This window comes from Centroberyx affinis, unplaced genomic scaffold (genome assembly GCF_046629955.1).
Source record: "Centroberyx affinis isolate AG114_WGS23_722 - 3 ecotype Tasmania unplaced genomic scaffold, CSIRO-AGI_Caff_v1 ptg001832l_1, whole genome shotgun sequence".
Lineage (NCBI taxonomy): Eukaryota > Metazoa > Chordata > Actinopteri > Beryciformes > Berycidae > Centroberyx > Centroberyx affinis.
In genome coordinates this window covers 137,656-152,153 of record NW_027280212.1, presented here as the reverse complement: position 1 = coordinate 152,153, position 14,498 = coordinate 137,656, and the positions used below count along the sequence as shown (strand labels likewise).

At 40.7% G+C, this 14,498-nt stretch overlaps 3 protein-coding genes across 3 annotated transcripts; 1 reads left to right on the top strand and 2 right to left on the bottom strand.

The window, feature by feature from the left end:
* Positions 1-536: 536 nt before the first annotated feature.
* ccdc137 (coiled-coil domain containing 137) lies at positions 537-6,384 on the bottom strand. Its single transcript, XM_071529696.1, has 6 exons — positions 6,223-6,384; positions 5,857-6,005; positions 5,538-5,763; positions 5,244-5,326; positions 2,990-3,069; positions 537-2,880 (listed from the first exon to the last, which is right to left on the bottom strand). Exons 1-6 carry the CDS (start codon positions 6,291-6,293, stop codon positions 2,680-2,682), a joined length of 810 nt encoding a protein of 269 aa, XP_071385797.1. The 5' UTR covers positions 6,294-6,384; the 3' UTR covers positions 537-2,679.
* Positions 6,385-9,661: 3,277 nt separating this feature from the next.
* pde6ga (phosphodiesterase 6G, cGMP-specific, rod, gamma, paralog a) lies at positions 9,662-11,493 on the top strand. Its single transcript, XM_071529697.1, has 4 exons — positions 9,662-9,699; positions 10,982-11,186; positions 11,276-11,316; positions 11,417-11,493. Exons 2-4 carry the CDS (start codon positions 11,032-11,034, stop codon positions 11,491-11,493), a joined length of 273 nt encoding a protein of 90 aa, XP_071385798.1. The 5' UTR covers positions 9,662-9,699; positions 10,982-11,031.
* A 1,507-nt stretch (positions 11,494-13,000) lies between these two features.
* tspan10 (tetraspanin 10) lies at positions 13,001-14,359 on the bottom strand. The gene is made up of 3 exons (XM_071529683.1): positions 14,252-14,359; positions 13,573-14,162; positions 13,001-13,310 (listed from the first exon to the last, which is right to left on the bottom strand). The coding sequence occupies exons 1-3, from the start codon at positions 14,357-14,359 to the stop codon at positions 13,001-13,003; spliced, it is 1,008 nt and encodes a 335-aa protein (XP_071385784.1).
* Positions 14,360-14,498: the final 139 nt, after the last annotated feature.

Here is a 14,498-nt window from a genome sequence, read left to right as displayed (position 1 = left end):
AAACAATTTTATGTGGCGCTGAGGGTGAACTTGTGGGAGTCTTGTTTTTAGCCCCGGCCAATAAAAAAATTCCATGTTTACCGACAGCTACATTCACAACAGAAAAGTCCACGTAATGTTCTTTTCTAATTCGAATTTAGGAGCTTAATGCTCTCAGTCCCACCAAGGGAAAGCAATTATTTTTTTGAGTTTTGGGCACTGGAATGAAATTACATGGAATATCTGATTAAAACTGCAATATCTGACAATGGCAGCAGTAGAGGGTTGCCAGGAGAACACTCTGTGTGCACATGTTGGTTACATAAGAAGCTGAGTGGGCTGCAAGTAATCACACTGTGAGCACAACCACACAGACACACACACACCTTTTAACATTGACAAACGATTTGTATTATAGTGACTGAGTGTTTTTTTTTTACTGAAATTACTCAGATACCCACTGCAACCATTCAGATTTGAGATGCATGTATATTCAATACACTGCTGCAACAGAACAAAAGAAGAGCTTTTGCATTGACAACTGCATCTTTGCCTTATTATGAGTTCTCCCCCTCTCTACAGGGAGAGGTACAATTATTCACATGTAATTTGCCGCTGCACACACTTGAAAAGCCTCAGAGTGAGCTGTGGCTGCCTAGCAGCAGGCTGAGTAGGCTTTCTCCCAATTACTCCCACCATCCTGTACTGTCAGCAGCCATGAATACTTTCTCAGAGAAGGAAATCACTCTGAAATGGATTAAGCATAGAGCTTTACAAGAAACCAGACAGCCCAGAAATGTGCAATGGAACATGGAAGCAAATGTTGAGCTTTTACTCTGTAATGTTTCATGTCCATATGTACTGTATGTATGCATTGATCCCAAATTAATATATACAAGATCTTTTGAATTTGACTTCATGTAAAGTACAACAGAAATTCTGCTTTTGGGATCACTGAGCTGTTAATCAGCAACAGTGTAAGTTCATCCATAGGAACCTTCCCGTTACCTTGGTCGGGTTTGCCCCCATCTATCTCATAAATGGGTAACTGATAAGTTGTCTCTATGGAGAAGTGGGACTCCACACAGTAAGGATGTTTAACCATGCAATGGCCTTGTAATGACAAGTGTGTCTGGAATTTGTTCCTGGTCAGTGACTTCAGTTGAAATCAAAAGCACCACATTCGAAACACAGGAACTGTAAATCCCTAGATAATATGAATAGCTGTCTTGTACACATGGACACTTGTGGCTATGTGGCCAATGGTGGTTGGGTTCAGCTCAAAGAACAACACTACCAATCACAAGCATCTGTTCCCACTTAATACATTTCCTTGTCACTGTGACAACCCTGTGTGGACAAACACACACACAACCACAAAAACATGACTGAGGGTTTCACCACAGTCAAGGTGATCAAACAGAAATGAATCCATAGACAGGGCAAGAGGTATTCAGTATTAAGAGGTTATGTCATAGTAGTGATGTATTCTTCAGTGGAATAAAACAGTACAATTATTTCAAAAATGCTATCAGCCTGTACTATTTGTTTTCAGCTAGGATGTTTTGAATGATCAAATAACCTGAGTAGTCTTTGTCAAACAAAACATCTCTGAACAATACAAAACGTCTAAAAACACAGTGCTGTTTGGCCTGGAAGCCAATACTCAGACAAAGGCCTCATTCATGGCTGGAATGAACAGAGAGGGTCAACCATTAAGGGATTACAATGTAAATAGATGTGCCAGGCTCTAATAAGCGTTATGCGTTTAAAAGGCTGATTTATTTAGACCTGGCTAGAGGCTGTCAGAGATATGATGCCAATGTAGGTGGTTATGGCAGATACAAACAGTATCTTGTGTTTCAATTTCCAATATTTGGTATACCTGCAGGAAAATGTTTTTAGACCATGGTTCTGAAATAGAGTAAGCTCAAGTGTGCTCATTCTGTACCTATTCACTGCCGCTTAATGAGTACAGAGGGAACATGGTTGAAGGTGACAGCCTAAAGCTTACATAAAACACTGAGGGTGTTGCCAATAAATATAGATCTACTTAAAAAGTAAAAAAAAAAAAAATGTGAAGTCAACATATTCTCTCAGCTTTCCATACAAACAGGATCACAAATACAGTGTGGATTGAGGTTTCTACAGGACTGCCACCTAGTGGGACCACAGCAAACAGCCACAGGTTTATCTTTGACTTAAGAAAATCCATGTGGTTTTATTCTCTATTCCATCAGAAAGCACTAGAAACAAATAGTAAAATACTGTAAATGTACAGTAAACACCAATGTAGACCAAAAACATCACAGGCAAAGTCATAAATGAACACCTGCCAGTGAACATCCTTGAATACACAGTCACTAGTGTGTATATTTAGTTGCAGGTGGTACGTCTGTCATCATAATCATTTGAATATCCTATTATAATAATGTTGCTGGTGAATGTTGACATTTCCCAGGTGCTGTGGCCTGTGGATACACATTTGTTTCCTTCCTTCCCTCACAGTTACATACACTGTAGTAATCGCCACATTTGAGAGTAAACGGTGGTGCATCAGTCCAAGTCCAGTCTGCTGCATGACGGCGTCACCTTATGAGTTTCTCTGCTGTCTGAACACCACCGCTAAAGCCAACGCCTGCTGAAAATGACCGTAGCAGAGAGTTAAGTTTGGCTGCAAATCCTGAGTGACTTGAGGCATCACTGAAGGTTCTTGAGCTTTTCCAGGCCGGCGGCCCTGGCCTCTCTCTGCTGCTGTTTCTGTTTCTTCAGATGGCGGTAGGCCTCCACTGCACGCTGCCTCTCTTCTTCCATGATTCTCTGTCTGGCCATGGACGGCTTGGCTGTGGAGGCCGCTGTGTGGCCAAGGAGAGAGTTGAGAAGCAGCTCCTTCGGTGCATTCTGGTGGTTGGAGGGATAGAGAGAAACCACAGTTGATCACTTAATCGAGCTTTGACACACATAATAGCACTGAAATGTGTGATCACATAGAAGTACATAGCATTGTTACCTGGGATTTAACCACAGCTTTTTTGGGTTTGGCACTGAAAGAAGGTGGGGCCATCGCAACGTCACCAAAGTCAACTTTATCTACATAATAAAAGAGGGAGAATATTACAACAATGGTAACATTTCAGTTTTTCACAGGTTTTCTGTGGGGGATTTTTGGGGGTTTTGGAGTAGCTAAACACATCAAGCCAGTGCAATTTCAGACACTACATCAACTAAAAGTTTTCTGTGAAAAAGCAGAAAAATGAAATAACAATTATGGTTATAAAAGTCTGACAATTGCTGTTTTAAGTGGGATAAAAAATGAAAATTATTGTTGTGATTATTATTGTGATCATTATTGCAAATACAAAAATGTCTCAATTGAACTGTTATTGCCATTTAGTTCTCAGAATTTGGCTCCATTTGACTCTATCTAATGTTCTCTGTTTACAAGTCTCCCGTTCCCTGATGCAGGATATATGCCTCCTCACAATTCAAGACAGCTCCTTTGACTGCATGGTAGTTTCTGCTCTGACATGTGGGACCTTCTATGTGTGTATGTGAAATATGCATTTTATCTGAAGCATGTCCAATCAACCAAAACGGTGGACTCCAATCAAGTTATAGAGACATCTTAAGGACACTCAAAGGAATTTGGATGCACATTAACTGAATTTGGCATGTCATTGCAACGGGGATGAATACCTATTAACTCAAAATATTTAATTTTTAATTCATTTGTAAATAAAAACAAATCCACTTTGACATTATTGTTATTGTATGTAGGTCAGTGACAAAAAAACTCCTATTTTGAAATCAGGCTGTAATAAAAAAAATACAGAAAAGTCAAGAGGGTTGAATGCTTTCTGAAAGCACCGTTTCTTCAAGACATTCACCGGTGTTTTGCATTTACTACAGGAGATACCTATATCAGAGGTAGAGAAGTTAAAGAGGCTGGTTATCTCCTATGTTAGCACATGTATGCACAAAGGTAAGTTTGGCGATGATGCTGACGGAGCCTTAACACCTAAGAGTAACACCTAGGAGTGTAGCGCCTACTGTATCAGCAGGAAGCACCAAACTGGAACCCAAGAGAAGCAGTGCAACAGACCCAGTAACTGCTCAGACACTGGGAGATTGTAGGACAGGTGCAACAAGGGGGTGGGGAGGCTTCGGTTTGGGCAAGTCGGTCAGGGAAAACGAAGATTTTTTGAAGTAAGGAGTATGGAGTGTGCCAGACATGTCTCTCAGGCAAAGACCCTGTCAGTGGAGGAACTGGGAGAGGGTACAGAGGAAGAAGCTTGAAAGATGGAGGGAATTGTGGGGGTATGGAGGCAAACCGAATTAGATTCATTATAGGTGCAATCTGTGACATGCTTCCATCTCCCCAGAATCTCAAGACAAGTGAGGTAAGTGAGGACCATACCTGTCCCTTGTGTTCAGGCATGGCTACAATTAGACATATTTTGTCAGGATGCAAAATAAGTCAGGCCCAAGGATGATACACCTAAGATATAGGGCTGGGCGATAATTCAATATTATCGTTTATCGTCTTTCAGTGGAATCATATCATGATGATATGAAGATATTTTGATATCGTGACACACATTCCTGCTGTCTAAATTGATGATGACAAGCAAATTTTACTTAAAAACTCTCATAAAATGAGGTATGGTAGGAATATTATTTGAAAATTTCAGTTTTGTTTGACATCACACCTAACATTACCATTTGGTTCAATGAGATGAACATTAATTTGATTATTTAACGTGATTTTGCATACATGAACCATATCGTGATATATACTGATATTGAGAAAAATCCTTATGATTATCGTGATATTGATTTCAACCATATCGCCCAGCCCTACAAAGATAATTAACGAGTTTAGAAATTATTGGGTAATGCTAGGAACTAGGAATAGGCATAAGTAAGTATAGGTACAGGGTAGTGACTGTAGTTATGTTTCATATTGAGAGTGAGTGCAGCGGGGGCTGGTTCTGGGACGCCAGAACTTACTGTTGAGCCTTCTGGAGGTGGCATCGAATTCAGCCAAACATTTGTGATGGGATTTATAACGCTACTGACCACAAAAACAACCATGTGACATTTAGATAACGTAGCTAGTGAATGGTGCCGCCTGTCTGATGGTCCTGTAGATTTATGACGGCCCTCTGTGGTCTCCATTTATGGGTGAGCACATCTGCCTTTCAACATCTGAATCGGGCTTCTGTATATGCATGCTCGCCTTGCCTTATGGAAAAAGGGATTACCTATGAACATCTCTTTTTCCACCTCGTCCTCTTGTCTGTCCAGTTTTCTCTGCTGTAGCCTTTGTAGTCTCACTTTATCATACCTGTACCAAGACAGCAGAGCATCAATTAAATTACAGGAACATAAGACATAATGCAACCACGGCCTTCCAAGATAAAGCCTGTGACGATGTAGGTGTAATTAGGTTAACATTGACAAAACGAGACAAAAAACATCATGTGATGTACAATCAGAACATCCTACAATAGCTTCTTCGGGAATTGCGTCAATATTTGAGGTGAAACTGTACTCACTCTTTCTTCTTCTCAGACTTGCCCTTGTCTGCAGGCTTCTCTTGTTTCTCTACCGCCAGTTCAGGTTTTCTCTCCACTTGGTTCTTGGTGAGGAAGAGGACATGCCTTGCCGCGTTCTCCATGCGCTGCAGGTACGCTTTCACGCTCTCCTTCTTCCCTCTCTTGAAATGTGGGACAGGTATGTCTCCAACCTGGGAGTCCCCAGGTTTTCCTTTGGGGACGACGGCTGAGAAGACAGAATAGATGTCGATGAGTTAAGACACAGACTCACAAGTGATACACTCATCAAAGGCTAAAAGGTAGTTTTCTTCGTTCTGACCCCGTTTCATTTTTTTGGTCCTCGAAGATCCCTTTTCCATTCTCTCCTTGCTCTTCATAATCTCGCGGAGCCTGAAGGGAATGTGCTTGAGGTGGTCAACTTCTTGTTTGGGTTTCTTAGGTTTCCCATCTCGCTTTGGCTTCTTATCACTGAAGTGAGGGAAGTCGCGGTCCAGATAACATGCAAGAAGGGAGGAAATAAAGCGTTAGCTCTTGAAGACGGTGTAACGCAAATACATGTACATGTCTAACATCCAGGACGATGCTAACGAGCGAGCTGTCGTTTTAATTCCAGCTAGCAAGCTAACAGCTAGTTAGCTGAATGACATGCAGCTACTAACGTTACTTCATTATTGCATAACGTTACCTTGGATTTTTCCCGGCCTCGTCAGCTTGTTTTCCTGACTTATTCAGTTTGTTCTGCCGATTCTTCCCCATGTTACTGCCTGTTACTTCGAGGCATTACAGATAATGTTAACAAAACAACAACACATGTGGAGGAGCATGTAAAGCCTTTAACCTATGAACCTCAACCTCACGAGTCCCGCCGGGGAGAAGGAAGCGAAGAGCTCTCACTCTGCCCCTTTTTTTCTGGTACCGCAAACGTCAGAGGATTTTCAGGTGACGCAATGCTCCGTATTCAAGTTCCTCAGCTCTTGGCAGCAACAGCTGAGCTGATAACAGCTGATTGCATTAAACTGAGTTGCATCTAAACTCAGCCGTCTCATCGGTATGCTATATAGATGGTTAATGGTTTCTGACTGCACTGATCATTTTGTCACTTGTGTTTAGAAAATGTCTGCTCAGGCTCAGTTTACCACTGTCTCCTTGTTACAGTTTTTCAAAATTTTTTGCACACTAAAACTGGAACTTCGGACACAATCACTAAAACCTGAAACTCATGTATCAAGTCCCTAAACCAAGTCTGCAAGCCCACAAGCACATTTTCTGCTTTTCACTTTTGCAATTGCAGTTTGCAATTCTCTATCACACTTTTTGCAAAACACTACACACAGTAATGTGTAGTTTTCTCTCATTCTCTACATTAGGCACAACATTCAAAAACTAAAATCACATGTGCTCATTTGGACACACACATAATCACACATCACACATATAAACACTAATATCTGAATTGTTCACTCAGAAATCAGAGCTTTAGCACTATAAAACCGGCCGTCAAGTTATAGTGCTCTCCAGTGGACCTTCATGTACTGCTCTGCTGCCATCTGCTGTTTTAATATACGATCTTTGCTACCAGGAAATCGTCTCGTTGGCTGAACGGATATCCGCACATTCTCCTGATTGGACAAAGTAACTACATTCGCTCCCACCTGCCACCACCAGAGGGCGTAGTAGTTTTATATTTATTTGCATACGCAACAGTGGCCCAAAACTTTTGGGTCTCTATGACCTTTTACAATACCTCACTTTTCACAATATCCTGTTTGTACATTGTAAACATTGTAGCTGTTCCAGATACAATACAATTAATTTGACTTTGATTTAGATTTGGGGGCATGCTGTTGTTGATTTGGACCCATCATAACTGAAATTGCAGATCTGGTTTATTCCATTTGTAACCTTAAAATACATGTAAAACTCATGTTCAGCTGACACATACTGATAGCTTTTATTAAAAGCACAATCAAATTCAAAATGAAAAAAAAAAAAAACTTCAATCCAATAAATCATTAGGCCTACATACTTTGTTTCATAACAAAACCAGCTGTGAGGTAAGAGTGTTTCAACATTGGACTCTATTAGTCCAATAGTTTAATCGGTATGGTATGATTTACAAGATATACAATCTTATTTTGAGAGCTATTATACACGACGACGAGAAATGGCATGGAGATGAGTGCTGCAGAGTCTTAGCACGTGTGTGGGCACTGTGTCCGCTCTGCATGCCTCCTCCTCCCTTCAGTTATCCCAAAGTAGCTGGGCCACCTCAGCTCAGTCCAAAATAAACCAAGTTTGTTTTGGACTGTCCAAAGTTGACGTCAAGATGGAGGAGAAAGTCTTAGTTACATAACCAATATCAAAATCGTGCATAAGTCATTGTTTTGAACATGGTAGCAGAAGTAGTATAATGAAGAGTATAATATACCCATCTCTTTGACACAGTATGTGGAGTCACAGCATGCCTATGATGGCTGCAAACATACCTCCTCAACTACCAAATACAATAGGAATGTTTTTGTGCCATAATTAAGAGATTAAATACACAATGGGGAGAGGACTTCTTCTAGTTTTCTATCTAATTTTAATATTACTTTTTGATTACTTAGAATCAGGGAGAAATGTAAGATCCACCAGTACCACACACGCCTAAGGAGAATAAGACAAGTCAAGAGAGTCAAGAGATTGGACTCAGGCTACATCCCTGCAAAATATCCAAATGACATTCAACAGTGTACATCATGGTGAGGTGTAAGCTGTTCATTATTCTCTCTCTGAGCTTGTATACAGAGTGGCATTCATATTACCAGGGCCATAAGAACTCCTGAGCCTGCCTTACGTAGCTTGCTATGTGTATGGAGGATTACACAGTGAGCTAAAATTATTATTTCATCAAAACACTCATCATAATGTCACATAAGAAGTACAGATACTAACTCAAATGGGTTTATCACCTGTATTCTTTGACCGTGCTGCTAATTTTTTGTTTGAGTTTGTGTGCAGAGAGAAGGGAGAGTAAGTAAACAAAGAGGGGAGAGAGAATGTGTGCGCTTACATGTGTGTCTGCACGTGTGAGTGTGTGTGTGTGAGCACGTGTGTGTATGTGTGTGTGTATGATCACGACGCAGTAGATTAGTAGTAGTAAACCACTAGATGAATGGAGGAGGATTACCAGTGAGGCATAATGCAGCTCAATCTGGGAGACTGCTGATGAAAGGAGAATGGCGTTGCTGTTCATGTCAGTATGTTCCCCGCTGACAGACTTTATATAATACTGCGGGCGGTGGGGAGCGACTGAGGAGAGTGGACCTTATACTGGGAAAATCCCACAGCTCCAGCTCTTGAGTGGAAGTTTCAGGAAGGTCGAGGAAGTATCCAAAAGATGGACAATGGAACTCATCCTCATCACTAAGCCAAAACATCCAATTACTTTCTCCTACATCGACTATAAGAGAAGCAGACTCTGTTGAAATTGTTAAATCTAGGCTTAAAACCCATCTTTTCTCTCTACACTGCAGCTCTCCCTAGTTTCACTGACTGGATAAACATACTATCACCTGCTCAGTAACAATTTATTAATGTTTTACTATCGTTACTATTATTATTTACTACCTCTACTATTTACCCTCGGTGATCGGCAAATGTATGTGTATCCATGTGGGTTAATTTAAATTTTGTCATTTTTTGGGTATGTCATATGTGGGCATATCAGCGCAAATGTATGTGCGGTTATGCATGTGTGTGTGTGTGCATACATTCTTAAATGCTTTTATTTTGTTGTAAAGTGTGCAGAGACATCTTGGGGTGATGTTGCTCTATAAATAAATAAAACTTGAACTTGAACATTAATCGCCACTTTCTTGTCTCTGCTGATGTTCTTCTTCTCAGAAGCTTAAGTCTCAGGGGCAAGTAAATTACATACTCAGAATAACCTCTTAAGGGCTTGTCTGCCATTACCTGATCAATGTGACTGTCCTATACGTCATGTGAGTCACCTGCATCTGTACAAGTGATGAAGGCCATGGGCGGCATATTGGCTGATAACGTCATAATCTTCTCAGGGTCAGAGGAGTATAAGAGGCCTCCACTGAGGTGCATCAGGCACTCACAACAATCCTGGTCCTCAAGACACTCTCAACTGAGACATACAGCAACACAGCTGGTGAGTATTAAAACTAAGATAAAAGATAAAAGTATTGGATGTTTCTGAGTTGACCTTTACAAAAAAGTCACATGTGAAAACCCACGTGTGAATTCAGTGCACATGTGCCTTTTGGACACATTGGTGAAAATTGTTTTTTCACATTGTATTTTGACATCACATGCAATAGTTTTTTTTTTTTTACATCATGTGAAAATTTCAATTCATAGTTGAAAGGTGTTTTTTTTTTCTTTCACATGAATGTTATTTTTTGTTTCACCTGTCATTACATATGACAATATTTGTTTCACATGTGAAAACTTAATTTCACATGCAAAGAGACAATTCACAGGTGAAAATTTCACATGTTCACATATGAAAACAAACTTTGAATTCATATGTGACTTTTTTGTAAGGCCTTTTTAGCACAATTTGAATTTTCTCATTACCAAATTTGGTAACGCTTTACAATAAGGGTACACTAAGTTAAGGGTTAGTTAATGCTTAATAAGGATTAGTTAATGCTTAATAAGCATTAACTAACTCTAATAAGCATTAACTAATTAATGCTTAATAAGCATTAACTAACCCTTAATGAACAGTTAACTAATGTGTAATTTACTAATGGTGTTCATGTTAACTAAGGTATTAATTCATACATGATTTAATAGTTTATAAAGATGACTATTAAATAATGTATAAATTAATACCTTAGTTAACATGAACACCATTAATAAATGATTACCAGACACATTAGTTAACTGTTAATTAAGGGGTAGTTAATGCTTATTAAGCATTAACTAACCCTTAATTAATGTACCCTTATTGTAAAGTGTTACCCAGAAGGGTAAGTCCACTAGTCAGTTTATTTATGCTAAAACATTTACTCAGATCCAGCTAGTTTGGTTGATTATGCACTGTATAATTGCAGATAGGCTAATTATTGTATACACAGAGTTTCAAAATTTCCTTATAAGACAGTTGTGCAGCTGTGAAGTTGTAAACTGCCTGCTCATCTTCTAAAGCTCCTCTCATTAGCAGACAAGGTATGCGATTGGAGTATTTGGTGAACTGTCGTCAGAGTAGCTCTTCCAGCAAATTCAGCATGTCCTAACAGTAATCAGATTATCCAAGGTGCTCTGTAGCTTAAAGGCATTGTGGAGTGTTAATCAGTAATGTGAGCATGGGATTATAGGCGCCCTCATCACCTGTACACACGTCTGTATCCATTCAGGAATTTATTGATTTAGAAATGTTTGTATTTATGATTACATGATTATCAACCTCTTTTTTATTTCATCAGTGTTTACAACTTGGTGATCGTCCACTTGCTACAGTCCGAACAGCAGAAGTATGAATCTGGATGTGGTCAAGCCTGAAGTGAAGACCGGTGCCAAATCTGCCATCAGAGCCACCGCCCCTGGATCTCCACATAAGAGCCAACCCAGATTCAAGCAGAGGAACACCCGCCAGTTCAAGAGCAAGCCTCCCAAGAGGGGTGTCATTGGGTAAGTTTAGTGATTTGTCTTTATCAAAAATGTCTTTATCAAACTACAGTTTCTCACAATAACGTATGGGATTTTTCTACTTTCCTCAGCTTTGGAGAGGAGATCCCTGGAATGGAAGGTCTTGGCATTGGTAAGAGGAATCTCAATGCTTAGGCCGCTGTACCTCCACAAAAATAAACTCAAAACAAACTTCCTTTTTGTTAATCAGTATTATGTTCTTTCTTTTGCAGACATTACTGTAATCTGCCCTTGGGAAGCTTACAGTCATCTAGAGCTGCATGAGTTGGCTCAGTATGGGATCATCTGACTCCCCTCACTCTTATATCAGCTACATCTACCAAAGGGAATGAATCTGGCAAGTTCAGCAATAGGAATTCCTGAGATCAACCCAAACAACCTGGCCCATCAGTATTGGCTTGTTTTGAATGGTGCATCGTGCACCCGATCATCGGCACACAAAATGTCTATTTCTCCATTATCGTGAATGCTGCTCTTTTATACAGTATTTATATAGTATACAGATTTATTTTCATACTAATTCTCAAGCTGCCATTTTGATGTCCATAATCCACTGAGTGCTGATTGTGTCTTTTTGTCAGTGTCTGTAATTAAGTTTGTATTTGGAGCTGTAACTGGAAGCTTGGCTCAAGTTACTGGCCTTAAAGTATTGTTTAATTGAAGGAATGTGTGAGTTGCTGCACAATTAGCAGCAGCATGATTATGTTGGAGTAAACTCAGAATAAAGCTTGGAATTGTTTTTTAACAATTTTCGTCGTCATCTTTTTCATCAGCTTTTTTTTCTCTGTACTAATTTGACTATGGAGAAAGACAAAATTGTGTGCTCTCAAACCATGTTCAGTGTTCAGTGCATTATCTTTCCCTTTTTAAAAAAAAACGAGGGGTGATCATTGCGGTGAAAAACAAACCTAAACTTTATCACCAATATAATGCTGCATGAAATGAGTTCAGTACGCAGCTATATGACCAAATCGGTATGTGCTTTGAAGTCATAATATGCCTTGGCACAGCTCACACAGAAATAAGATTGTGTGGTACAATAGTAAAGCTATGATGTCATACCAAATGCAGCACATGTGAACTGCAATACAACCAGATCTGTGCATAAATTATATCAGAAAGCATGTCACAAGTAATTGCTGTTTACTAAAACATCTGCCGCTGTTCTTATTCATTGATCATGCTCCTATACATTCCATCAGTGTAAGGTAATGCATTTATCAGCAAACCATATGAGGAGAATAAAATCTGAATAAAGTGATCCTGCAACCTCACAATGCCATTTTGCCCTCGATTTATTGCCTGTTTTGCCTGATCACAGTTATTATATGGAATACATCCTATAGATTTAGGCAAGGTATCGTTGGTCATGTAACATGTTAAGGAGCTTTTCTTAAGCTTAAAAGTGATGAAAACAATTCACAATTTTTTCAGGATTGTCTCAAAAGAAATACAACATATCATATATTTCTGGATTCCAGGATAGCATTTTCCAAAGGAGCTTGAAAGTCTTAAGGAGATTTTAGCTGCATTTGTGGCCATTTTTGTCGGCCTAAAAATGCACTTTGGTCTGTCAGCTTGAACTGTGACCAGCAAAACAGCCACAGTCGCCCGAGTCTTTGGAATCTTTTTTGAGTGGTCCTTATGGTTTAGGAATTATTATAGTAGTATGTTTACCACAGGTGACAAGCAAGATGGAAATCCAAAAGTAGAGTAGCCTACTCATTAAGTGAACAGATATGAGCAGTTGTGTCTGTTAGTTTACAGTGATGTTCATCATCCACTATAAGAGTAGGCTATATGCTATTAGCTTTATGCCACTGGATGCTATCTAGCAGACGTGTAGTGATAAACAGAGTCAGAATCTGGACCCCCAGTATGATGATGCCAGCTGTCCCTATCAGGCCCGTGTGCTGCTCTATCCAGCGGGAAATTCCCCCCAGACAGCCACCCAGGAAGATCACACTCTGAGCAGAAAACTCGTCCAGCAGTTGGGCTCCAACACCGCACTGCGAGTTCCACACCGTGCCGTTGTCCAAAGGGTCTACGCAGCATGTGGCAGGGACGCCGCAGGCCAGCACTCCTGGAGCTGAGCAGTTGTAATATCTGCGGGAAGGAAAATGCTTGCTGATGTATCTGTATCTGTGCACATAGCATTGCCTACATTTTGTTGTTGTTTTGCAGGGAGGGGTCATATTTAGGCTGAGCGCTAAGTGTTTGTAAGGTATGTTTGAATATTGTGTTAGCAGTCTGACTTCATGCTTGTTGGTGAAATACTCAAATCTATCCTGGGCCATTATAAGAACACAATGAGCCTATCCAAATTTTTAAGGCATCATTACTCAGTGACCAATTAGATTCTACTCACATGTTGATCTCCCAGTCACGGTAGTTTTCTGCCCCACAGCACTGCAGGCCTGACTGGATCTCATCTGTGATGAACCTCAGATCCAGGTCATCCTGGTAGCGCACCATGGCCGCTAACATCCCTGACCGCAGGTAGTCTCCTATCTGACCCTGTAGACTATATGCCACAATGGCAGCCAGCACCTGGGCAGTGATCAGCACCAGCACGGCTGCAGAGAACAGCCTCAGTAAACAGCAGTTCTCCCTCAAGGCACCCACACAGCCTGACAGGCACAGCACCGTCAGTACGAGGCCCAGAGTCACAAATATGAGCATAGGGTCGGTACCTATGCTGCCGATCTTCTCCTGGGCAAAGGACTCTTTGTTGATGAGGCCCCACAGCCCCAGGCCCAGAACCAGCAGGCCCAGAACAGTGAACAGCAGATTGCTCATGAACAGGAGGTATTTTAGGAAGAAGTCAGTGAGAGAGTAGTTGCCGTGGGGTTGAGACCTTTTGGAGGCATGGTTGTTCTGCTCCTGTCCAGTATCCGTTCCTTCTTGTTGGAGGTCAGTGCTGTCACCAGTCACTACATGGGTAAGCTCCTCAGTACCCTCTTTCGCCTTCAGACAGACACAGAAATGCAAGTAAATACCATTGTTCTAGAAAACTTCAAAGAGCGTTCAACTACATTTCCTTCAACCAGGAAAGAGCTACTTACTTTTGGTATGAGCGGGCTGGTCTCATTCTGTGTGTTGGCCCTCCTTGACCAGGGCAAATTGAACCATCTCATGACCAAATATCTCCTCATACTCTTAACCATTGGGAGACGATTCTCCCTGTCCTCTTAGCTGGTCAGAGTGATACAAACTATAATGGAACATAGAGGGAGCGTCTGCTATAGTCCGAACAGAAGAGCATGTGAGTTAGAGTTGAATAACCATGCAGTG

Coding starts and splice junctions, on each gene's coding strand:
- ccdc137 (XM_071529696.1), bottom strand. CDS start 6,293: ATGGGGAAGAATCGGCAGAACAAACTGAATAAGTCAGGAAAACAAGCT. Junction 3,070..5,243: donor GGAAAAAGAGATGTTCATAG/GTAATCCCTTTT, acceptor TTTATTATGTAG/ATAAAGTTGACTTTGGTGAC. Junction 2,881..2,989: donor AAGCTGTGGTTAAATCCCAG/GTAACAATGCTA, acceptor TCCAACCACCAG/AATGCACCGAAGGAGCTGCT.
- pde6ga (XM_071529697.1), top strand. CDS start 11,032: ATGAATCTGGATGTGGTCAAGCCTGAAGTGAAGACCGGTGCCAAATCT. Junction 11,187..11,275: donor CCCAAGAGGGGTGTCATTGG/GTAAGTTTAGTG, acceptor TACTTTCCTCAG/CTTTGGAGAGGAGATCCCTG. Junction 11,317..11,416: donor AATGGAAGGTCTTGGCATTG/GTAAGAGGAATC, acceptor TTTCTTTTGCAG/ACATTACTGTAATCTGCCCT.
- tspan10 (XM_071529683.1), bottom strand. CDS start 14,359: ATGAGGAGATATTTGGTCATGAGATGGTTCAATTTGCCCTGGTCAAGG. Junction 14,163..14,251: donor AAGTAAGTAGCTCTTTCCTG/GTTGAAGGAAAT, acceptor AAGGCGAAAGAG/GGTACTGAGGAGCTTACCCA. Junction 13,311..13,572: donor CGTGACTGGGAGATCAACAT/GTGAGTAGAATC, acceptor TCCTTCCCGCAG/ATATTACAACTGCTCAGCTC.